Source organism: Athene noctua, chromosome 1, assembly GCF_965140245.1.
Source record: "Athene noctua chromosome 1, bAthNoc1.hap1.1, whole genome shotgun sequence".
Lineage (NCBI taxonomy): Eukaryota > Metazoa > Chordata > Aves > Strigiformes > Strigidae > Athene > Athene noctua.
The window spans coordinates 137715694-137741215 of NC_134037.1; the positions used below are offsets into that span (position 1 = coordinate 137715694).

General features: G+C 39.3%; 1 protein-coding gene across 1 annotated transcript in view; it reads left to right on the forward strand.

Moving 5' to 3' along the window:
* Nucleotides 1–577: 577 nt before the first annotated feature.
* CFAP44 (cilia and flagella associated protein 44) overlaps nt 578–25522 on the forward strand; it is a 45781-nt gene continuing 20836 nt past the window's right edge. The window contains exons 1-16 of the mRNA XM_074928110.1: nt 578–593; nt 6108–6200; nt 7061–7238; nt 8273–8435; nt 9457–9559; nt 9874–10090; nt 11642–11756; nt 12264–12428; nt 13671–13826; nt 14372–14419; nt 15479–15578; nt 16809–16903; nt 19376–19585; nt 20538–20648; nt 23095–23247; nt 25050–25271. Coding sequence (XP_074784211.1) covers nt 578–593; nt 6108–6200; nt 7061–7238; nt 8273–8435; nt 9457–9559; nt 9874–10090; nt 11642–11756; nt 12264–12428; nt 13671–13826; nt 14372–14419; nt 15479–15578; nt 16809–16903; nt 19376–19585; nt 20538–20648; nt 23095–23247; nt 25050–25271 — 2145 coding nt within the window. The remainder of the gene's footprint in view (nt 594–6107; nt 6201–7060; nt 7239–8272; nt 8436–9456; nt 9560–9873; nt 10091–11641; nt 11757–12263; nt 12429–13670; nt 13827–14371; nt 14420–15478; nt 15579–16808; nt 16904–19375; nt 19586–20537; nt 20649–23094; nt 23248–25049; nt 25272–25522) is intronic.

Genomic DNA, 25522 nt, shown 5'->3' on the forward strand with positions numbered 1-25522 from the left:
GAACCAGCGTCAGGACAAGAGGGAATGGCCTCAAGCTGCACCAGGCCAGGGTCAGAGTGGCTCTTAGGAAGTATTTCTTTGCAGAAGGGGTTGTTGGGCGTTGGAATGGGCTGCCCAGGGCAGGGGGGGAGTCCCCATTCCTGGAGGGGTTGAAGAGTCGGGTTGACCCAGCGCTGAGGGATCTGGTGGAGTTGGGAACGGTCAGGGTGAGGTTCATGGTTGGACTGGAGGAGCTTCAAGGGATTTTCCAACCCAGATGATTCCGGGATTCTGTGCCCGGCGCACGGGAACACCTGCTTCGCCGTGAGGGCAGAAACTTTAGGGAATTCATTTAACTAAAATTCTTTCATCTCAAAAGAGATGTTACCTTTTAAAAAAAGGCAAAGATGTTACCTTTTAAGAAACAACTATGAACACGCGCCCCCCCCGGCTCTCTAATTCAGGCCGGAAAGGGGATTTTGCGGTGCCCCCCGGCCCCCGCCATCACATCGGGTAGCGGCCGCGCATGCGCATCCCGCGGCTCCCGGAGCGCTCTGCGCTCCGCGGGACCAGTTGCCGGGAAACCGGTAACGCCGCGATGGAGGCGGCTCCAGGTACCGGGTGGTGGGGAGGGGATAAGAGCCCGCTTCGGCTCCCACCGCCCCTCGGGGCGGCCCGCACCCCCCCCCGGGTGGGGTCCCCGCCGATGGCATCCAGCCCGCTCCTCGCGCGCCCTCAGCCTCAGGGCGCCCCGCCGGGTCCCCTCAGGATCCCGCCCTCGCTTCTCCCTGAGGAGTTCCAGGGGTCTGCCCTTCGATGTCCCCCGACAAACAGCTTGTGTCGGGGCGCCGGTGCCTCGCCGCGGCCCTTTCTCGATGTCCGAGCGGCCGTGGGGCAGCGCCGGGCTGAGGCAGGGCTAGGCCCACACCCTCACCTTGGCTTGCCGAGGCCTGTGTGGGACCAGTGACCCACTGGCCTTTTAATCTCACGCTGATTCTTAGCTTCGAAAAAATCAGACAAGGAATGAATGTTCTGCAGCTGAGACAGACCACCCCCTACTTCCTCTGGAGTGTGGGTCTTGTTGCTTTTGCTTTACCGTGTGTGAGGCAGTTAATTTTATTACCCATTGCGTTCGTGGCATTGTTCTCATGTCCATTTTTATGATTTTCCTTTATAAGTTAATGAGTAGCTGTGGTGATGTCACCTGTTCCAGTTTCTGCTTAATAAAAACCTGGTAACCTTTATTCACGGGGCCAACTTTAAGAGACCTGAAACTTTTGCTTTCATCAGACAGAGCTAGGACGTCTTAATCACACAGAGGACTACTTTAGTTGTAAGGTTGGCATTCAGTTAGATTTTATTTCTCCTAATTTTATAGGAAAATATTTTGAATGTGTGCAACAGCAATAGTAAGGTTCTAAGCAGGACTTCCCACTTCTTTTCCCTCACTGATGGGGAGCAAAAGAAACAATGGGGCTATGATAAACAGACATGTCTAGATCCTGCTTTGTAGCTTTATCCTTGATCTTAGTCTCTGATTAGTAAATATTTTATAAATGTAATCTTAACTGCTGTGAGAATTTATATCTTCTGTTGTTCTCCTTGCTCTCAAGTCTTCTAGCTAATGTAAGAGAGACAGCAATATTCTCCAGTGCAAAAAATTTCTTCCTTGAGATTTTGGGTTGATTGCCTAAAATTACTTTTATTACTAATTTTGTAATAATGCTGACTGATAGTGACACACAGCACTGTATAGCGATGCCAAATTTACATTTAGATGTTTTTCTTTGTGTATATAAGCACTAAAAGGCTTTAAATTTTTTCGAATTAAATTAAGTTTTGCAAAACTCCGCTGCTTGCATGTTGCACTCGGCAGCAGCCCAGTAAATTGCTGATGTAGTCTGATGTGGTCTGAAGGCTAGAAGGAGTGCTGCAAGAGTTGTTCAGTGCTGTGCTGTTTTTTGTAAAGAAATGGAAGATTCAGAAAAAGCTGCTGAGGGGACTGTGTCTGGAGATGAGTTAAACAAGCAGGACTTGGCAGATGGGAAGAAATCCAACACATCCAATAGCAGAGCTAGACTGGAGGAAGATGCCTCAAGCTTGGAACAAATGATTAGTGTGTAATTCCCTGTGGCAGAGACCTCTCATGATAGCTGAACGTTGCAGTCATTTTAGGCCAGTGTTACACCCAGGCCAGGAAGTCAGTGGAGAGGAGCCCGTAAGGCTCTTAGTACAGTGCAAAGAGGATTCAGGATTGACAAAAATAAAGGAAAACAAAGTCTTGGGACAAACTGAGTTCCTTCATGTGAAGTAAAGACAGGTAAAGGAAAACACACAAGACAATCCCCCATAAAAGAAAGAACAAGTGACTTTGTTTGTTTGTTTTTTCCAAAGCCCACTGGTGGCCGAAGCTTTTCTACAGAAAATTGCAGATGTTGGAATGCACCGAAAAATGAAATCCTGCAGAAGTAGCACAGTGTAGAGAATTTTTTATCTCTTCCTTATTACTGGTACTAACAGCACCACAGTTATGTTCTGCAGTAATAATTCCCTATTTCTACATATCCTGAATTAGTGGACAAAGCTGATTATCACTCTTCTGTAGGTGATGTCTTTTAAGGACAATCACACAGTTAATGGTGGTGCAGAGACAGCTTAAAATAATAACTACTAGATAGGTTCAGTTTCTAAAATAAAACTATAGGCTGCATTTTGATCATTATTTAACTTGATATATTTTATGCAGTTGAAGCGTCAGTCATGGGATTTATGAAGGCAAGCACTGCATTTATGAAGTTTACACATTTAAACACACTTTTTTTCCTGGAAAGAGGAAAAAGGTAGGATGAGAAAATACAAAGAAAGTGGTATCACCTCAGCGAATTTGTTTACATGTTACCAAATAAACATCCATTTGATTTAATTATCCTGTATTTTGAATAAGTGAGACAATTGTCTGAGATGAGAAATCTTTCAGTGACCAAAATTTAGTGAGATTTTTTGAGAAGTTCCTATATATAAGGATTCTGTGCAGCAGCAAAATTGCCAAGAAACATCTTAGTTTTGAAATAACTCAAAGAATATGCTCAGATGAACACATTTCTCCATTCTGAGTTGATCTGTGGCTTTTGAGAACATAGCTAAGAGAAAGGCAATTTGAAAGAAAATGGAGCTTGGCTGAAATTCACAGCTTATAGCAGTGGCCACTGAAACAAAGAAAACCTGAATTCATTCCTGAGTCAGTTCTTAGAAAGCTAAATGATGGGACTGGTGTGGATCTGTATAGTGTTTCAGGTCAGAATCTTGAATTACTAGGACTAGGGGAAAAGAAATAATACTCTCTTGGTCAGGCATGGTAGCAAAAATGTCTGGTTGCCAACTTGGGGTTTTTTTTCCCACTTCACACCAGTTCTACTTGCCACTATCTCAGTTTTCAGTATGAAAAGCACTAATTCTAGTTTATTGAGGAAAACTGCAGGAAAAAAAAAAAAAAAAAGAACAAAAAACCAGGATAAGAAAATCAGCAGAGAGATGCATACCTTTGTCACAGTGAACCTACACAGAAGTTTGCTGGAGCAGTCAACCCATGAAACCTAGAACCTGCAACCAAAGTAAACGTGTCCCCCCACTGAGTCTCCTGGGTGTCTTTAAATTCAGGATTTTTTGTGCTTGAACACCATCACAGTAATATTCACAGTGAATATTGCAATAGCTTTCTTTAACTAGAACCCAGATATAAGTGCAGGCAGAAATGTTCATACCCTCTTTCAGCCTAAAGCATTTTCCAGATAGGAATTAATTTATAATGAAAACTATGATAGTCTTAATTTTTAGAAGATAAATGATTGCTAATTAGTTACAATAATTTGAAATTTTATAGCACTTTTCTCTGTGGATATCAAAACACTTTGCTAAGATGGGTAAGTATTATTATCTCATTTTTCACAAGAGATAACTGAGACAGGTGGAGGTGAAATGGCTGATACAAACTGTACACGTCATTACTGGATTTGGAATTAGAATTCAGGTCTCTGAATACCCCACTATATATTTATGCAACCTGTCTGTAACCATTTCTTCAACTTCAGTGATATCGGTTCTGTTACCCCGTTAAAACCTCATGGATTCCATTTAAGTATATTGAGATGTATTGCAATTGTTTTCTTTTTATTTGTTTTCTGAATGCAAAGCTTTTTGCATGTCTATTTTCAAGTCTTTCTCAGCACTCCTGAGGGGTAAAAGCTCATTTTAATTTTTAAATTAAATTACGCAGGAAAGCCAGAACCTTTGGATGAAGACTGAGTAGGGCAGGATGACTGTATATACCTAAAATACCTGAGAAGTCTGAAATGCCTCAGAAGATCTTTTCTCAAATGACCCAAAGCCAGAAAGAGGAAATGCATTTTTAGGGACTTTTTCTTGGTATCAGAGTCAGGCTCACACATAAAAAGAGACTTGTTTGCATCCTGCCTGTATTTGTTTCTGAATATTTAGGTTTCTTTACGTTCTACTTGTGAATTTTCTGATTTTGGACAGGATTTTATAGCTGTAGTATTTGTACAAAATTGCATCAATGTTCCTTTTAAGGTGCTTTATTTGGAAATGGACACCATGTTTGAAATCAAAAGGCAGAACAAATATAGGATAAGAGCAATGCTTGTGCTTTTTTGCTTCTTTCAGAGATGTTTATGTAAATGATCAATGTGGTTTTTATATGAAAAAATGTTGATCTTTCCTGCTCCAGAGGACAGTGGTGACTAGTGAAATTGTAGCACTCTGAAAATTATAGTCTCAAAGCTGAAAAAATGCTGAGGGGTGTTACTGAAGCTGTTTAAAGGTTGTTTGTTTTTTAATTCACTTTCCATGAACATAGAGCATTTTGAAGAAAGTCCTTTTTTTCTTAAGGTTCATCTCTCCTGCTTCTCCATTCAAGATGTTAGATGGTCTCAGAATGTCTATCTCCTGGTATTTTTGTGAAGTCCACTAGAAAGGTGGAAGAATAGCCTTGTCTCAAAAACAAAAATTAAAGAGAAGCCCAAAACATGTAAATCTGTCTTCAGCTTCCCCTGTTTAATGTTTAGTCTTTCTATAGCAATGTACACAGAACTTGGAGTCCTAAAACCTCAACCAATGAATTCACCCTGGAAATTGGGACATGTCTTGGGGTTATCCATATTTGTAGTTTACAGGCAGAAGACAAATATTATCTGTGGGAATCTCAAAGTGTTTGGGAGGAAATGAAAAGGGTCTAAATGGCAGATGAAGGCAAAAATACTAAAAGTTCCTCTTCACCACCACCAGGTAAAGATGACGTGCCATCTTCTCCAAGGGAAAAGGAGGGAGATGATGAGAAGCCAGCAGAAGGTGCACAGGCAGATCACAGTGGTGTCCGTGAGTATTTCCTACCATTTTATTGTGATTTCAATACTGAACCTACAGTAAGTTCTGTCTTCTCCCACCACTCTTCCTTACTAGTATGTGTTCATCTTCAGTTGCTGCTCATGGTGTTGCCAAAGTTCATTTTGACTCTGGTCAAAGATGACCCCTTCCAGTGAAGTTCTGGGCTGACCACCGTGTCTGCAGTTCCTGCTGTCCCTCAGCCCACAAAGTCTCTCCCCTGAAAATTTTTGCTGCTTAGACCTGTCTCTGTAGCCAGTACTGCAATCAATTTGTTAACTCCACCAGTGTCTTTCAGTCAGAGACCTGTATTTCTCTTTTTAACACTGTTTTCACCTTGAAATGCCTGTCCAGTGTCTATTAAGAGAGGTCATGTCATCTAACTGCTCGATCTAGGTAGCATGGGTAAAATCCACTAGTGAGTCTCCTGTGAAACTTTGGAAGGATTTTTGATGCTTATATTGCAATACTTTCAGCATTTGTTTGATCTTCCTATTATACCTTTTTCCTGTTATAGGATGTGTTTCTTTCCTTCCCTTAAGTTTTAAAATATGTTTTTTTGAAAGCAAATTTCTCCCCACACTTAATGCTAACTGGCAGGAAGTCCGGTGTTGGGCAGAAGGGATTTTTTTTTTTTTCTTACTGCTACAGAACTATGTGTTTATTTAACATGGCATATATGAGCAAATTAGTCAAAGGAATAAGAGAGTAATCCCAGTTGTCCCTTGCAGAAGAAAGCAAAACTAGTCTTCCAAAGGAATCACCAACTGCAGAGGAAGAAGATGAAGAAGTGGAGCAAGTGGAGTCAGACGCTGAGAGCACTGGTGAGTACTGCTTTCCACTGAGGAGATGTGGGCATGACCTTAAAAATGCCGCTACTTTCTAGTTTTCATTTTTTTACTGTTATTGTTATGAACAGCATCTCAGACAAGTGCCATCGAGTTGCAGTTATTGCTCTGTAGTTGACACTGCTCCCTTTCAGTTGGCTTACCTTGAGGACTTCATTTTGCTCTTTCCCATGGCTGGTGTCTGACCCCTTTGGTTGTTTTTTGTCCAACACCTCAGAGAGAAAAAAATCAAGACAAGGTGTAAAGCTTACAAAGTAGGTAATGGGGATTTGATTTGAGGGATCAAACTGAAAAGTACTTTTTACAAGTGCATATGGCTAGTTGGAAGTCAAGCTGATAGTATTTTGCATTGCTGTCCAGCAAGGAACTACACTGGGTCACACACTAGCAGTATGCCATTTTGAGTACAACGGTGTCTTATGGTGGTCTGTTATATGTGTTTTTATTAATTGTTTTGTGTAATGATGTGCATTCAATAGCTACTGAAAAAAGACACTTAAACTATTTGGATTCTAAAGCTGAGACGCAGACACCAAACAAAGCTGAACTGGACTACTTTGGTAGGCCTTGAGTTTTAAAACACTCTCAAAATTTTTCTTCTTTAAATTCTTCAGTTTTGAATATTCACAGTAAAGTTTTTAAAAGCTTGAGGGAGGGCTTGTTACAGGCTGTTCCAGGACATGGTACTCCTGGTTTGAGTTATGGAGTGCCTATTAACTCTGTTGAAGGAGTTAAGGAACATGTGAATCCTTCCCTTTTGCAGTTAGGTGCAAATATCAGCAAGGAGCCTAAAATTTATGGTGAATATAAATTTCTTTCATGTTCCCACTTCTGAGATGCAGAAGGTGATTTGGAAGAGCAAGATAATAGTGAAGTACCCTTGGAGGCACAAAAAAGGCCTGAGAAGGTAGAAGAGAAAATCTCAGACACTTTCTTCTATAACTATGAAGATATATATTCACGGCCACTTGTCACTGAAGACTCTGGGATACCAATTAACCTCCTTACTTTTAAGTATCCTTTCTGTTGAGGCTGTGCAAATTTAAAGCTAAGGATATTTAATATACGTTCTTAAAATTGTACTTGTCTAATTTGGAGTAGCCTATGTGGCATTAGTGGGATACCTTTGGTTGAGACACAGATAAGAACCAGTTATGGTTCTGCATTAATTTAATTTTAAACATTGCCTTGACCTCATAAGCATTTCTTATTGGACATAATTCTTACTGTTATAAGTACTCTTGTAGAACTAGATTGTGGCCAAGTTAATGTGACCAGGCAGAAGACCAGCATAAGAATGTCCCCTGCAAAGCTTTACCTTTCTGTGTAGCCACACTGGTGTTCCCCAAGAAGCTGAGGGGAGGGCAGGAGAAGAGCAGCTGTGTACCTCATGCTTCCTCACAGAACTGCTAAGAGAGAAGTGGGGAAGAAACCATGTAGATTTGTAGCCTGGTGCTCAGATGATCTAAACTGGTAGAATGAAGGAAGTGATGCCCATCAGTTAAGAGCTGCAATAAGTTCTTTTCTAGGTATGCTCAAGTAAGATATGATATGTGACTTTCACAAGTGCTGGTGGTTTTCTCTGCAGACACAGTCAAGTTGATATTGAGTCTGGATCTTCCCCTCTACATCTGCCTATAAACATTTAAGAAGTGAGTCGGAGCACTTCTTTGGTTTGATCTCTTGTCTGTAGCTCAGTTCCTAGTAATCTGATGCACATCTTGTGCATTTTGTTTGAAAAGAGAACACCAGTAGACTACGAATTCCTGCAGCCTCAAAGAATCCAGCAGAGGCAAGTGTGCCCTGGAGTGGAGATGAAAGGATGAAAAATGAACTTTAGAAGGTCTTCCCTTGTGCCTTCCCCTCAGTTAGAGAGGCTTGATATATTTTACCTTCACTGTATACTGAACAAAACTACCTCCTACATTAGGCTTTTAGCCACCAAATTCAGTATTCCCATTTCAGTTTTGGCTTAGGTGTTTCTGTCCACTTAGTAAACTTTTCTAGAAAGCCAGCTTCAAATATTTTCCTTATTGAACTGTTCTCAGACATTCTTTTGGATATGACTGCACCAGAAGTGTAAACCTGCTGGTGATGGATAGCCAAACACTGATGTATATAGCAGGCAACCAAGTGGTGTTCCTGGACCTGAAGACTAATTCTCAAAGTTATCTTCGGAGCAGCAGTGGTGGTGGAATTGGGTTTATCCTGGTATGGCTTTTGTTTTGTGTTTTAGGATGTTAATCACTTTCTAGAAGCAATATATTTATTTGGTTGCCTGATGGGACGTGGTGCAGCTGCACATGCATATACATAAGAAAGTATGGTTTTGATGAGGGGCATGTGTAGACCATGCAGTGTAGGCTACTCAGCCTGTCAGCATAATGTGCAGAGGACAAATACCTGCATGTGTAAATCCCAGGCTCAGGGACTTAAAGGAATGACAGGTCCCAGTTGGGATTAATTTTTAGAACTGTTACATTCTTATTTTGGCTCATATCAACTTGTAATTTTTTTTTTTTTGAACATTCATCTCTCCTAGTCACAGCAGATATTAGAGTAGTATTTTTTCTGCAGTTAAAATTTAGAAAATCAAGTTCCTAGATAAATGAGGAGAAAAAAAACTGATTTCACTCTAGTAAGCTCCTACCAAGAGCTTGGACTCTCAAATGCTTCCTCTGGATTTGAAGCACCTTACATTGTGTAGGGCTCTGCCATCTCTCAATTGTATTCCACATGAGCAAGGCTTTCAGAACACCAGCCTCAGACTGTTCTGCTCCGTTGTAAGCAGCCTTTTCTGGGGAATGATGGTACATCTTTATGTCTTCAGACCAATGTCATGCAGGATGTCTTTTCTGCAGCTGTCTGCTGGAGGAGATGGCTGCTGACACAAATACTGCTCATGGAAAGATCAGCTAGTGGGTTGAGTGAGGTAGGAATGGTAAAAGGATGCATGATAAAGCAAATTATTTCAGTTTGTCATGGTTCTACATGATATGTGCAATATACAATTTTGTGTGCATAATGGTTTTACCATTTTGTGTGCATAGCAGCTTCATTCTGATACTGAACAATAGATTGGCAGTTCAGAGTAAACACACTGAAAAATACAACCTAGTGTTTACAGCAATATCTTTTGAGTAACGAGTAAGTAAATACAATAACTCAGTAACTGGCAGGATAGAGACAAATGTGTCATTACAGCATGCAACAGGACTTTTGCTTTTTCAAGGCACACCCTACTAAGCAGTACTTTGCAGTAGGAGAAAAAGGAAAGAAGCCAGACCTCATCATCTACGATTATCCTTCACTGAGGCCCTACAGAATACTACAAGGTAGTGTAAAAAATTCTGTTTTCATTTTACACAAATGAGCCAGTGTTTATAGATCCCAGCAGATGGAGTAGTGGGTCACTTCAGAAGTTTACAAGGAAATACAACCTTTTGGTCCTTCAAAGCAAAATAGAAAACAGTGGTTAAGCTTTTTTATTATCACATAGGAGAAAACTTATTTAGTAGAAATAGCCAACTGAGAGCTATTACCTAGTGAAAAAAATAGTTGCAGTGAACGTTGAGCTCCCTATAAGTAGATTTATTGTTTCTTTCTCTTTTCTGTATGTGTGTGTATTGGGGCTTCTATGTTTCTTCAGGTGGAACAGAGAAAGCCTATGTTGCTGGTGATTTCAACAGTGCTGGGACTTTGCTGGCCAGTGTTGGGGGCAGCCCTGACTACATGCTGACTATCTGGGACTGGAAACAAGAAAAAATTGTGTTGAGGTCCAAAGCTTTTTCACAGGATGTTTACAAGGTCACATTTTCAGCTGATAATGAAGAGCAACTAGCTACATCTGGAGCAGGTCACATCAGGTAGGTTTACTGATTAGGATTAATACATATCACCTCTGAAGTCATAATATGTGGAAGACAACTAAAAGGAATGTATCATTAGCAAACATGGACCAATGAGGAATACTATTTTACCTGGCCATTACAATTACAAAAATGAGAAAGTTCGAGTCCTTCAGCCAGTCAGCCAAGTCTTTTAACACCATTGCTGTGTAAAAAGGATGATGCTTGATGTTGACTGTTGGTACCACTGGCTCCATTCTTGTAATTTCAACCAGCATCGTGGACAATTAATAAAAAATATTTATATATACATGTCTTCTAGCTGATAACATAACATATATGCCTCCTGTGCCTTCTGGGCTTTCTACTTGTGATTTCTTGGACTCATCTGCTCTTTGGGCAGCTGTTAGCATGACTGGTTGCCAAGTCATGGATCAGAAACCTTCTGATAGCACCAAAAGCATGCAAGGAAGCTTTACAAAATATATGCTTCCATACATTCCATTCTCTGGGAAGTTCATGGTTCCTTTTTTAATAAAAAATAAACCAGAACTTTAAGCTCTTTGGGACAGGGATTAGCTCTATGTTCTGTATTTATTCAGTGTTCAATGTTAAGACAGCAGAGACCTAAGATATGACTTGGATGCTATTCTAAAGGTATCATTTCTATTATAAGTGTAACACATCTAAAGTTTCTCTGAATTTTAACAGAGGAATCAGATAAAAATCTGAGATTTGCTCTATAGTTTGGTTGCAAGGTGGTCTGAAATAGTAAATGGCTTTAGACCCAGAAAAAATGTGGTTTAGAGGACATTGTTGATGGAAATCTGACAAAACAAAATCTCTTACAAAATTTCTTTTGAGCTAAAATCTATGAATAAACCTTGACATAGCTTTTATAACATGATAAACATGACCCTTCACCCAAATGTGGTCACAAATTCCAATTTTCAATACCTGTCTTAAATGTAATGTCTCCTGCACAGACAACAAACCATTCCTAATTGCAGTATATGTTAATTTTTCTGTGATGCAGTAATTTAAAGTTATGTTTTATACTGCTAAAAATATAATGATCAAATAGAAATAGCTGTAAAGATCTAGGATAAAACCTTTGGCTCAGTGAGATTTTATAGTCAAGCTCAAGTCCATGGGGGTACTTGGATGAAATTCAGTGAAGACCTTGGTCTGTTGGATTTACGCAGTTGAGCATCATACACAGAAGACAGCAAGAGTAAGATAGGTATCCCTAACTACGTGTTGTAGCTGGGAAGATGCAGCTATCTATTTTACACTTACTAATTTTAAATAGCAGTTTATTCTTCATTCTGCCCACCCCAAATCCTTTTCCTCGCTTTTTCATAGGGGTAAGTAGAAGGAAATGTTTGTGTCATTACAAAGTTTTATCTCATTTTAAAAAGAAAAACCCAAGATCTCCTGTGAAAAAGAATGATAACTGAACAGCTCTTACCTCAGAGGCATCCCTGGTAAGATTATTACAACGTCTGAGCGGGACTGAAGAGTGTGTTTAGGAAATGTGTCAGAAAGTGATGTTTCTTCTGTACTCAGGTTCTGGAAGATGGCTCTCACATTCACTGGTCTCAAGTTACAGGGAGCTTTGGGCAGGTTTGGAAAAACAGCAGTGACCGACATTATAGGCTATGTGGAGCTGCCAGATGGGAAGGTAAGTAAGAAAAAGTTTAATTGACTTTATGTTCCCTTTCAGGTTTTGATACAAAACCTAACTGAGTAAGTTGGAGAGTTACTATTTACTTCAAAGTGATTTGAATTAGTCCCTCAATGCACTGCTCTGATAAGGTAATATTGACATTAATTTGCCAAAAACCTGGCTTGCTTTATAATAATTGAACAGTACAGCTAGTATTGTAATTCCCAGACAAAAGATCTCTGTTGACTTAGAGCTGTGACTCCTCCAACAGGGTAATGAAAACGTTACTGTAAAGAAATACAAAGACTGTTAGCCCTAACCTTTAAGCATTTCAGTGCATGTAAATGATGTCACATTGCTAAAAAGTTGAATCTTCTAATCCTTTACATTTTCTTTTGCAAATATCTGTACACTGCTATCGATTTAATGCTTTTGTGGAGGAAAGCCACAAATGTTAACTAGTTTCTTGCCATTTCTGCATATGGTTAAGTGCAGGTGCTTATGTGCTTATCTTCATTGTAGGTTATCTCAGGGACTGAGTGGGGCAACTTTCTGCTTTGGGAAGGGGACCTCATTAAAGTAGAGCTCTGTCGAGCTGGACACAAGCCCTGTCACAATGGCACTGTCAGCCAATTAGTTCTGGATGAAGGAGAACTTGTCACTGTTGGAAAAGATGGCTTCATTCGGGTGAGTTTGTCTTCTGCTCTGCCTTTAGGTGTGCAAATTTATGGTCAGCAGGTAAATGTTACATTTTTTTCTCTACAGGGGCTTGCTTATGAAGGTGATTTTGTAGTGCAGTTTCTTTCTGAAAACTAATTTTTAGAACAAACTGAATAAAAGCACATCTCCTCAGTATATATGTTTGAATCAGACAGGTTCATGCAACATTCTCTGTTTAATAGTAGTAAATAAATCATCTTTTACTCTGTGAAATCAAAATAATTTTCAGTGATTGTCTAACAACTTGGTTCTTGCAATTCTAACATTTTTTTTCATGTGTACTTTTGGTTAATCTTTGTAATTTTCAGGCCTATTAATACATTTGGTGTTATTTCAAAGGATAAGCTACAGCAATATTTGAAATTAATTTTCTGAGTATTTGAAAGCTCAGATTATTAATGTTAAAATTACATAGAAATTAACTAGCATCTCAAAGATACATATACTGAAATAGAAGAATAATTAAAAGAAAAAGCATCCTGAAGTTAACATACAATTTTATAAATTAAGGTCAAAAAGTTTTTCTTATCCATACCACCAGTTTCTGTTCTCACCTGTCAGTTATCAAGGATTTTGCCATCTTGTTTGCCTGCTTTTTAAGGGAAGACATGATGTGTCTTCTGCTGATGTGAGAAAGACCTAGATAATCAATGAGAAGCTGACTGTTGTAGAAAGCAGAGGGTTTGAAACACCCTGGAGTTTTTGTTGTTGCCTTGTTTTATAAATTGATATTATTCCATTATGAAAATTCACTTGGTTATAAGGGTGCCAACTGATGTCTTGGTCTTATCCCACAGAACAGAACATGGATGTGTTACATTTCCCATTGTTTCTTCTGTGCTACCTCAGTATGAACAATGTGGAGAGCAGGCAGTCATCATTTACTCTCTATAGTTCTGAGGCTGCCGTGCATAGCTCTTCTAGGGACAGGGCTGGATTTAAGCCACCATTGTTTCAGAATTGGACAGAGAACTTTTACATATATTTTGCGTTGCACCTGAACATATCAGATAGCAGTTGCTGATTGTCACTGTTGTAGGTTACATTCTAAGCAGCGAGGCAGATATGACAGGTTGGAGACTCTACCTGTAGAATCCACACTCCCCTAGTTTTTTATAATTTTGAATTTTTATATTAATTGTGTATGAAGACATAACCTGGCCTTCTAAAACCCCTTTTTTTTTAATTTATGCTTCCAATGCCATGAAGGTGTGGAACTTGGAGACAATAGATGCTGCTGATTCTATGGATGACACAGGGTTAGTGGAGGTGGAGCCTATGAATGAACTTCATGTTGGCCGGAATGTCAGTCTGAGTTTCATGTCAAAAGTTCATGACTGTGGGCAGCCCGTTTGGTATGCTCAGGTAAGGTACACTCAAGTACATACGCCCCTGTGGGTGGTGGAATACATTACAAATCAGTATGTTTCTTTTTGGCAGAGTTCAATCTTCTATATATATAAACATTATCGTCTTTCAAACACTGGAACAGGCTTCCTAGAGAGGTGCTTGATGCCCCAAGCCTGTCAGTACTTAAGAGGCATTGGGACAATGCCCTTAACAACATGCTTTAACTTTTGGTCAGCCCTGAAGTGGTCAGGCAGTTGGACTAGATAATTGTAGTTCCCTTCCAACTGAGCCATGCTATGCTATATTTTTAGTGTATACTAACATGTCAGACTGTTTTTTCAGAGCCAGAACTGCATAAGAGAAGGAGAATATCAAAAGGTATTCTCCAAGTTCTTTTATCTTGGACTGATGGAAAGGACTGATAGGACCAACATCACCACATTCAGTCAGTTCAGTTTCTCAATGATAATCATTAAGGAATTTTGAAGGAGTCACTGTGGGCAGTTTTATTTCCAAATTGTTTGGAAATATTCAAGTTACATGTTTTGTTTGTTCTTCAGGATACTAATGGGGCAATCTGGAAGCTGGATTTGACTTTTTCAAATATGGTAAGTTTGTTTTCTTTTTCTTTCTTCTGATTTGTTCAATTCCTTTGCAATAATTTCCTTTAACTATTCTGGATGCATCTGCAATGAAATTTGTGTTTATGAAGCTGCACGATTGAAAATTTTAGCATTGAAACAGATATTTTTTTCCTTAAAAATTTATTTTATATTGATTATAGTGATTGTGCAGGATTATAAAAAGTAATTTTATATTTGATTCCTGATATTTTGGCTGCCAAATTCAAGTTACCTGAAAGGAGTTTTGTTCTCATAAACTGGTAATAGAAGTTGCATGGATGCAGGAAATGAGTTCAAGGAGTATTACTATAGCCGATCTAGATAGGTGTCTGAAACAATCCTTACTGTTGTCTCTAAATGACATGAAGAACTAGGAAAAACAGAGAAGATGAAAGGCACTTTACATGTTTTATCCTACTGGTTGCTAGTGTTACTGCTAGAGATGATTTTGATGGAGAAATAGATGGCACAGTTAAAATGGGGTAATTTAATTTTTGCTCCCAAACATGTTAAAGTAAATGGGAACTATCCTTCTGAGTGAAATAAAGTTCTGTGGCAACAGGTAAAATTACATTTCAAGTATTTTATGGTAGATGAAAGATGTACAAAATGTACTATAAAAACTCATGTAAAAAATGTATGTAAAAATCTGGAATTCCTTGGAATGAAATTATTTCCCAGGCAGCATAAGCCCTAGGCTTGAGAGCATTTTCTTTTCCTTCACAGCGACAGCTCTTTGTTTAAAATACTAATTCCAAGCATGAAACCACTTAATGAAAGGCATTTCCCTTTATCTTCACATAGAAAATTATGGGATTTTAAATGAACTTAGTATTCTTACATTAACTTTGCTGATGATCTTCTTATGAACATTTAACTAAAGAAAAAAAAAAAAGGGAATTGCATATAGGTACCTCATGCATGCCCAGTTTTGTTCACACAGACAGCACCTGTCTAGATTTTTCAGGTTTGCTGTTGGTATGGCTGGTAATACCTTGTAAGTGCAGCTCCAGAATGCAGCAGAATTTCTGTTTTGCATTGCAGACCCGTGATCCAGAGTGCCTGTATACCTTTCACTCTGGCAGGATTGAGGCCATGAGTGTCTCTCCCGTTACATACCTTATGGCCACCACTGCTCTTGACCGTAAGTACGCTATTCCTTTCCCCTCATACCACTGTTAATTATTGTTTTTGAAGGGCAATGATGCTTGGTTTGGCACTATTATGTTTTGAACTGAAGTTGTGTATTTGCTCTGGAAAAGTCACTTTACAGACAACTGTTATTCCTGGGTTCAGTTCTTTAATAGTTAAGACAAATCATTAATGTTTTGAAATAATGCATTAAGGCTGCTTCATGTTAAAAGCCTGGGATTTTAATGAGGGAAACTTTGTAAATTCTTTCATTCTGAAGAAACGGCTGAAAAGATGAAACATTTGGTTTGAATCACAGCACTTGTATTCAAGGCTCTGAATTGATAAGTGTTGGGATTTTTGTTTTGTAAGGAATTACATATATCTCTAGCATTGTGTAAGTCATTGTGAATGCTAATATTTGTGGCTTTTTTAGAAAATGCAATAGCTATCATGCTCTCAACAACAGCTAAGATGTAATTACAGACATATTTATTTAACTTATATAAATAGTGCAATTTAGGTCTCTCAGTTAGCTTTATCATCCTTTGAAAGAAGAACCACTGGCCAGAACATTAACAATGTCATTTACACTTCTCAGAAAATGCTACAAGGTCTTTAACTCAATTCTTGTCAGCAGTGTCTTGTCATTTGTCTGTGTTACACAATGTACATGGTATTCTAGCTTGAAGACAAACTCCTACCAGTTGAGCAAATGACACTTAAAATTCCATTCCAGCTGGCATATATTCTATGCAGACCAATATGTGTGCCTATGAATCTGTTAATTTTACCTCTGATGAAGCTGGCTTTTCTTTGGACAATATCCCATTTTCGTCTATTTAAATATTTCCCTCGCTAGGCAGTCCCAAGTAGTAGCATATCATCTTTTCCTATGCTGTCAGTATGGATTTTCCTTATGGTATGCCACAATTCTGTGATTACTTGAAAATTGCACATGGTGGTCAGCATGGGACTTCTTATTACAACCCTCATCCCCGACAACTCTTAGGAGCGTGTAAGTTAAAGAGTGAAGAAAGCTTATGTTTTGTTCATGAGTACCATGCTAGCTGTGGTACTTCATAACCATCAGCCATGTCTTTCCAGGTGGGCATTGGATACTCAAAGAGAAAAATTAATCACATTCTATCCATCTTTTCATTCAAATAGATGTTCCTCCATAAATTTTAAAATGTTAGTGACGTTGCAGGAAATAAATTCTTACTGTCTCCTTTCCACACAGGGTCAGTGCGTATCTATGATTTCATCAGCAACAGTCAAGTGAGTGAAATTAAGTTTAAACAAGGAGGAACAGCACTGACGTGGGCACCTCCTGTTGTGAGTTTTTGCTAGTATGGTAATAAAAATTCATAAGGGGCCTATGAGCCTGCCAGCATCAAGAAAGTTGCTCACCATACAAGACCTTATAGAAGTCAGTGTTAGGCCACGGTGGAATTTACTCTAGTATTATGTATATATAAGTCTGTGGAGTAGTATGTATGTATATAGTATGTGTACAGTTTGACTTTACAGTGGATCATCAGGTATCCTACTTTGTGTCTTCCTGAGATTTTAAAATCACATCTCAGTGTGCAGTCCCAGGAAGTAGTCTTAGTTTATAGACCAACAGCTTTGATTTAACCCATGCAGAGTAATTGTCAATTAACATGAGTTAGTTAACACATTTTGAAATGACAGTCCAGACAATCCACAAACATTTGGAGATAAATCATTAAAAAAATGTGCCAGAGCTGATCATTTGTGGAGTGTGGAGTCTATCACTTTTAGACATATTTGCTAATTTTAATTAAAATGGTGTCTAGTTATGTTCTTGAGGAAACGTAGCAAGCCTGGTGGGTTAATTATAAGCAAATTTATGGAGGAAAGTGCTTACTTGAATTTCTAAAGTGAGGGTAACACTGGGACAGTGCTCTTGTAATTCTGGCCATGCAGAGTTTCAGGAATGCTGTTAGGTGATGACCTATACATTCAAGAGGGAAGCTGACTGCCACAAAAAATTGTACAGCATTGCAAATGACTCAATTTGGTTTTACAAAAGTTGGGACTAAACAGAATCTGAAAAATCAAGGGTACTTTGTCTAGCTGCATTTAAAATCCCATTAGCTACTTACACATAGCTTAAGGTGCTCAAATATATTTGAGAACCTGTGCTATTAGTCTAAGAAAATTTCATCCAACATAATTTGAAGCATCTATATACCATAATGTCCTCATAGGCAAGTTAGTTAGGTAAGTGAACAGTGACATGGATTTCAAACTTCCTAAATGGCTGGGCCCAGGGGGTAGGGATCAGCAGCACAAAGCCCAGTTAGAAACTGGTCTCTAGTGGTACCCTAGGGCTCATCAAGGGTGCCAGTTTTCTTCACTGGTTACCTGGACTCTGGAAGAGAGTGCACCCTCAGCAAGTTCACTGAAAAACTGGGCGGAGTGGCTGGTACTCTAGAGGGTTGTGCTGCCATTCAGGGGGATCTGGACAGGCTAGAGAATTGGGTTGAGGAGAATCTCATTAATTTCAACAGGGGAAAATGCAAACTCCTGTATCTAGGTAGGAATAACCCCAGGCAGGAATACTGCCTGGGGGCCCACCAGCTAGAAAGCTGCAGAGAACAATCTTGGGATGCTGGGGGACACCAAGCTGATCATGAGCCAGCAATGCACCCAAGGAAGTCCAAGAGCATCATGGGCTGGATTAGGAAGGGCATTACCATCTGGGTGAGGGAGGTGATCTCTTTACTCACATCTGGAGTGCTGGCTCCCTAGTAGAGGAAAGATATGGAATTAAGGAGGGTGTCAAACACAGAGCTATAAATTTGAGGTCCATGAGTGGCTTTTCTTGGTCATTTACTGAGCAATGCTATCGTACACCTGCTTATTACAGGAGATTTTTAAGATAAGACGTCATGGGTTGATCTCCCCAGATAAAAGGAAGACAGTTACCCCTAGCTCCCTTCTGAACAATAAACTTTTTCATACCTAAAATCACACTTTTTCCAGTTGCTTATGGAGCGTATCCATCCACTCCTCTCTTCACACAGCAATTCTTCTGGTCTCATTTCTGGTGTGCATTAATATTGTTTTGTGCCATGTCTGGAGCTGGCTCAGCGTGTAAATCATTTCAAGACACTACCATGTATGGCTAGTATCAGCTAAATCTGCAAGTCCAGCTAGATCCAGCTAAACCACAGACCTGTTTCTGCTAACTCTTCTCTTTCATAAGCCTGTCTACACTGTTAGCAATTGGCTTACCTACAGGGCCTGTGGTAAAGGTGACATAGCCTCCACTTGCTATCTCAAGTAGCTGTCCCTGTTGACAACTGTATTTTACATGGAGGCAGCCAGACCCAAGTCTGTGCCCTCACCTCTTCAAAAATCATATCCCCATTTGATGCCCAGTATTATATTCAGGGTAATACAATAATTCCTTTTTTGAGTTCCAACTCTTCTCCTTAAGAAGCTACTGATATATTTGTATATCAGTATGAATTACCTCTTCCTCAGATGTGACAATCACATCCTCATTAGCAGTTCCATTCTCAATGACATGTTATCAGTAAAAAAACCCCAGCCAATCCAAACCAAAAAGTAACCCCCAGTCCTCCCACTCCCTTTACAGTAGTGTATTAAAGAGAATAAACAACATTTCCTATGTATGAATCTTTCTTTTTGCTTTAGCAACACTTCCATGTAAGATGAGTTACAGGTTAACACCAGAGCGTGTGCCATACAGAGTCTTATTCTAAGCTCACAGAGGTACACTGTGATTTTTTTTCTTCATTCTTCCACTCAAAGGTAAATCCTAAAGGAGGTCTAATTGCCGTGGGGTTTGAAGATGGTGTCGTCCGCATAATTGAAGTTTATGATCTCAAAGGACTGCCAGTTCTTGCAGGACAGACTGATACAGAGAATGCAGAGATAAATCTGAAACAAGCTTTTAAACCTCATACTACTGCAGTTACAGCCTTGGCATATGAACGAAATGGAGAAGTGCTTGCCACAGGGGTATGTGTCATTTCTTTTGCTTATTTTTATTAAGCCACAAGCATAGAGATTATTTAAAGATAAAGTTTGTTTACTAACAACACAGACTTCTGTTACTGCTGGTGATTGCTTCTTGTTCTCTGCAGTGGGGTAGGAGAAGGACCTGTTTGCACTCACATTTGTTTTCTGAAGGAAAGCAACCGTGCAATCCATACAATTAATTTTATGAATTACTGGACTGTTCTGTGTGAGTTCTGTAATCCCCTTTAAAGATGGATTTGATTCTTTTTGGAATTAGTTTAGTAGTATCTTGGAGTTAGTAAAAGCAGGTCTGTTCATACACCACCTTGGCAGCACTCCAGCTGCTACCCAGCACTGCTTGGCCTCACAACAGATGAACCAGTTGGTTTGTCAGTGTGCCTGCTAGTCTTTGAGATGATTTCCAGTCAGTGTGGTCTCTCTTCTTAAAAGCTGGCCTTTAGCCATGATCAGTGCAATTACAGTTACATGTTCCTTGAGCTGATTCACTGTGTGTTTCACTTAATGAAGGATTTCAGCTGCTGTGTTTCATGTTGTGCACCAGTTCTGGATTTTCTTGTTATCTGGAGAAATCAGTCTTTTTTTTTTTTTTTTCTTTTTTTTTAAAATTTGAAAATCAGACCTGAGCTTTAAAGGAGCTCCTGGGGCAACGGGCAGAAAGCACATGGCTGGGGATGATGCCAGGTGAGACCATTCCGGGCAATTAAGGGCTATGGGTGCACTCAGGGCCCTGGAGCATGATGGCCAGGATTTTTATTTCCTCCCTATAATCACCATGGGATTTGGTGATCACCATGTAAATTCTAAGTCACTTCTAAGTCCTCCTGTTGAGCCTCAAAACATTGGAAGTATGTGTCTATGTCATGAAGTACTTACAGTCTTTAGAATTTTTGGTCAGCTTTGATTCAGTCTTTTTTTTTTTTTCTTTCTTCAGAGTAAAGACAAAACTGTTTTCTTTTTTGCTGTTGAAAATGAATATGAACCAATTGGATTTATCTATGTCCCTGGGCCTGTGCAGGCATTACAGTGGTCTCCACCTTCTCATGTGAGTAACGCACATTTGTTTTCTTTCCTTCCCTCCAGTGTTAAAATATTTTAAAAAGAACTTCCAATGAAAATAGATGAAGATCTGTGACCTAACCATGTTCCCTACAGGCAGTGCAAAAGATGTTCTGCTGCTTTGTTCTTCATGCTGCTTCAGCATGACAAATAGGTTCTGTGTAGCTGTACCTCTGGTTCAGTCACTTTGGACATATTTTGGACTCTCAGTAATAGAGCAGAAATATGCTGATACAGAGAAATGATTACTTGTTTTGACACTTATTTACTTACAGCAAACTGCTTAGCAACTTATTTACTTACTTATAGCAAGTTACAGCGTTACTTGTAGTATTTTTTAATATTGCTAAGAATCCTGCTTGCCCAGACTGTTCTGTGGAATTTTACCAAGGACTACTGTGTTCATCAAAACATAGCAGTTCACTGTGGAAATCTAACAAGAACTATATTGCTCAGCAAAATATTATGGTTTTGTCCTTGGGGAACAGGTATGCTCTAACTAGTTGGGTCTTGGTAATGAGTAAAGATAGCCATGTACGGATGGTAGAAGTTCCATTGCTTCTCTTAGATAAGATAAAATGAATAAACCAGCTGAAAAACACTTTTGTTATTCAAGAAATTGGCCAAGAGAATCTGTGCATGCTCCAGGGAAAAGTACAAGGTGAGAAAGACTATGAGCCTTCCTCCCAATGACCCCCCTAAAGATGCCCACCAGGAGGCAATGGGCAGGTGCAAAGAGAACATCAACTGCTGACACCAGCCTGTAGAGCTAACCCAGCCTTACTCATGCATATGTATGTTTGTGTTATGTAATCCAATGAATATGTATATACACACTCTATAATTTTTTGGTAAAATGTGTGGTGGGTGTGCAAGCTTTGTGGAGAAATCCCCTTGCACCCTGCCGCCAGAGTAAACATCCCTCCTGTATAACTCTAATCAAGTTGTAGGGTCTTTTTTCCATGAATCAATACAAACCACAAAATTTTGCTCAGCTTTTTGAGCTCCTGCCTTGAAGAAACAAGCTTGTGCCTTAGCTTTTGGGAAGTATTCTTTAATAACAGTTATGTGAGCATTATTGCCTGTGCCTCTTGCCCTTATTAAAACAGGCTTTTGCAAAGCTTTCAGACCACATTAAGAAAGCTTTTGGGTGCTTCTTGCAATTCAGACTCTGTGCTTGAAGTGTGTCAGTGACATACTCAAATAGATTCTTGCTAGCAGAAGTTCTATAAGGTTAGAGTAACATCCGAAATTTTGGTTGGTGCAGTATTCTTATTTAGAGGGGAGATTGTTCATTATATTTAGATGTTGGCAAATGGCCAGCAAGATATGTTATACTGGTGCACAATGGGAAGGTGTAGCTATTATAACTTGTTCATGGGAACTGATAAAAACTGTGCTGCCAAAAGAACTCTTGCTGGTATGAACTCTATCTTACTGCAGAAATGACAGATCTTGATCTGACAGTTGCATTTTGAGTCCTTTCCTGAGGACAAGGTACTCCTACTTACTAAAAAAGCACCCATCATGTCTTTGATATGTTAGATTCTGCCTGAGTAATTTTGTCTACTGGTATCAGGTCTCCACTGCTAGATGTGAACACTTGCTAAACATAATACAAGCATTTGAGTGTTACACTATTATTTTTTTTTCTCTTTAAAAAAAAGCACCTTTGTGATTAAATACTATACATTTAATGAATACATTGGTAAGACTTAGATTTTATGGACACAAGAGCTGTATCATTCTTAGTTAAAGTTTCCATAGCAATTCTAATATGCCCCCTTTGCACATTTTTAGGGATGGGTCAGATAAAATAAGCCTCATTCTATTCTCAGATAGCTTTGAAAATTGAAACTAAGCACAGATTTGCTTTTTAAAATCTCAAAACACTAAATAATTATTACCCTCACCTTGCCTATTCTTCCAAAGTTTGCATTTTAAAGCACCTGGCATGTACCAGCAAAGAAAAAACAAGCTCAAAGCTAAATAGCATTTGGCAAGATTTTGAGCACAGCCTTTAAGGTAGAAAGGCTTTATTAATATAGAAACATATGAACTTTCAAACAGTTACCAAACCAAAACCTCAGCTCCTAACTCTTGGGTCAGATCCATCCTTTCATTTAACAAAACACCCAAAATATCATCATGCTGCTTCCAAGCCAGGGAGTGTCAGAATGATAGCTGGTTTGTATATGGTGAGGACTTCTTAAATTCTGTAGCTTTGCCTAGCATACATAGCAGAAAAGAAGCTCACTGATTTCTGACGTCCATTTAAAAATGTCCATTTAAATAAGAGCACAGTTAGAGTTAATGGCTCCTGGCTGGAGCTTGGCTTTGTGCCTATGCATATTCTGCCTAACCTTTTCCAGTTTCTCTCAGTTCCTTGTATACGTCTGCCCTGTACTTGTATTTTTTGTGTTTCTGTACAGATGAAGAGCACACTGCTCATCCTTTGTGAGAATGGCTTTGCTCTCCAGGTTCCTGCACCTCTCCCTGAGGAACAGGATAGAGCATCCACCTATCAACTAAAAAACCTTCCAATGCAGTACTTCCATTTTTATAGCATTAAATCCCGAATCAAGGTAAAGAAATCTCCTGTGGCAGAATTTAACGTTCTTCTTTGTGCCAGAGGACAAAACTACTTTAAAAGGTTTCTTGTCCCTGTATAGCATCACAGGATTTTTGCTAACTATCTTGAAGGGAAAGGCCAGGTAGAGTCCATGTGTGTCTGAGTTTCAACATTTTAAATTACAAGTCATTGTTTGTTTATTCAAATAGAACCTACATCACACTGAAAGAATGATGTGCGTTTTGTTTATAGTTAGAAGATGGCATTAGTGAAAGGGAAAGGTAGTGTAGCACATTAGTTCTCAAAATATCTTCATTTTGGTAACTTTCACAAAACGTATGTTTTTTGTGGTTGACTTAGCCCTGTTGGAAATTCCTCTGAACAGTTGTAAAACACCCGTGTGGTCACTTTGAGGCAAACATGAAACTTTTTTTTTTTCAGCAGTTAAATATTTGTGGTTGTTGTTTTTTTTTTTTTTTTTAAATGTTGTAATAACTTTAAAGGTGTGGTTTTTATTTCTGAATGAGAACTAGCATTTTAGAAGATATGCAGAGCCAAAGGCAAAGAGTTGTGCCAGCTCTCATCTATAGTTGATTTTGTGAAATTAAAAAACAAGCTGATGTTAGACTCAGGAGCAGGACTCCAGTGAGCAGGCTTTTAGTCCCATGCTCAATCCAGCACAGTCCAACAACCTCTCTGGTTCTATTCTTAACCTGTGATTTCTCTGCTTTCTCTGTGAACTGCTCCTGTCTTCTGAGTGGTGCATTTCGGAATGTCAGGCAAAGCCTCATTTCTTGTTATAACTAGGAGGAAGTCAGTATTCAGGAGAAAAATTTCATGATGTTTTTCTCACAGGAGGAACAAGAATGATCACAAAGCTAGCATACATATGTAAGGAAAGGTTGAAAGAACGTGTGTGGAGTTTTGTTGGTTTGGTTTTGTTTTCAGTCAAAAGAGAAAAATATCATTGGGAAACACTATAAATCTTTAAGAATAGAAAAGGTTTCTATAGAGAGAAAGAATATTAATTGCTCTCTCTTACCTCTAGGAATAGATCAATATTTAATAAATTGCAACAAGGATGTTTTAGCTAAGATGTAAGGAAAGATTTCTGAAGGTAAGGGTGGTGAAGCACTGAAATAGGCTGTAGAGTCCCCATAGCAGGAGATTTTTAAAAGGTAGGTCTGACAAACATTGGCTGATTCTACTTTCAGGCAAAAGAATGCTCTTTTGAGATCCTTTCCAGACCTTTCTCTATGACTTGATATCTAATATCTTCTTAGGAAGATCCTGTTTTAGAGGATGTTTGATTTTTGTTCATGCTAAGGTAGGCTTGAATGGAGAGGGGGTTTTAAAGGTTTGACAGATCTGCAAATGTCCTTGTTCAGAAGTGAAGTCCATTACAGCTTCTCTCTTTTACTCTTTTACAATGATGCACTAGAACTTGGGAATTTGAGTTCAGCTTTCCAGTGCTTTTCTTCCTCCTGGGCAGGCAGAGGACAGGGCTTAAGAGTTTTGCAGAAGTAGTATGCTAATAGTTATAAATATTGGGAATAATCTCTCTGAGGAAATGCTGAAGCCTGCTTCTCGTGCGGAGTGGTTTCTGTTTCAAAGGCCCATGAGTTAAAATACTTCAGAGGAGGGAAGTGGAGGCCTTCCACTGGAGACTCCCATGAAATCTGGCTGATCTCTGCTTAGCTGATTGAATAGAGATTTCTCTAGATATTCTGTATATATAATGCCAGGACCACCTTGGATTTCATGTGCAGAGTGCCTTGGTTTCCTGTCTCTGTGTTTCTCTGCTTGTTGTAATAGCTGGAAGAGGAGATTGCACTGAGAGAGAAAAAAAGGGAGGAGCTGAAGAAAGCAAAGCTTGAATGGATAAAGCAGCAACAGGAAATGGGAAAGGAGATAGAGGAGGAAGAACCTGAAGAGGAACCTGAAGAAGAGCCACTGCCACCTCTCTACATACCAGAGGAGCCCAGTCCCATCCTCTGTGGGTTTTATTCAGCACCAGGAAGATTTTGGCTTTCCTTGGTAAATCAATTTTTATTTCATGTTGATGGGATTGCAAGATGTGCAACTCTCCCTTCACATCTGGGTGCCTTAGAAAACTGATTATTTGAAACCCGCCATCTCTATGACATGGCATTCCCTTCATACTTGATAGTTTCAGTGGTTTTTGTGAAGCAAACCAGTAGAATCACTCCAATTCAGATTGTGCAGTAAATTTCCAATAGGTATGCTTCTTGGTGATGCCTGAATGGGCACAAAGACTAAGCTGTTCC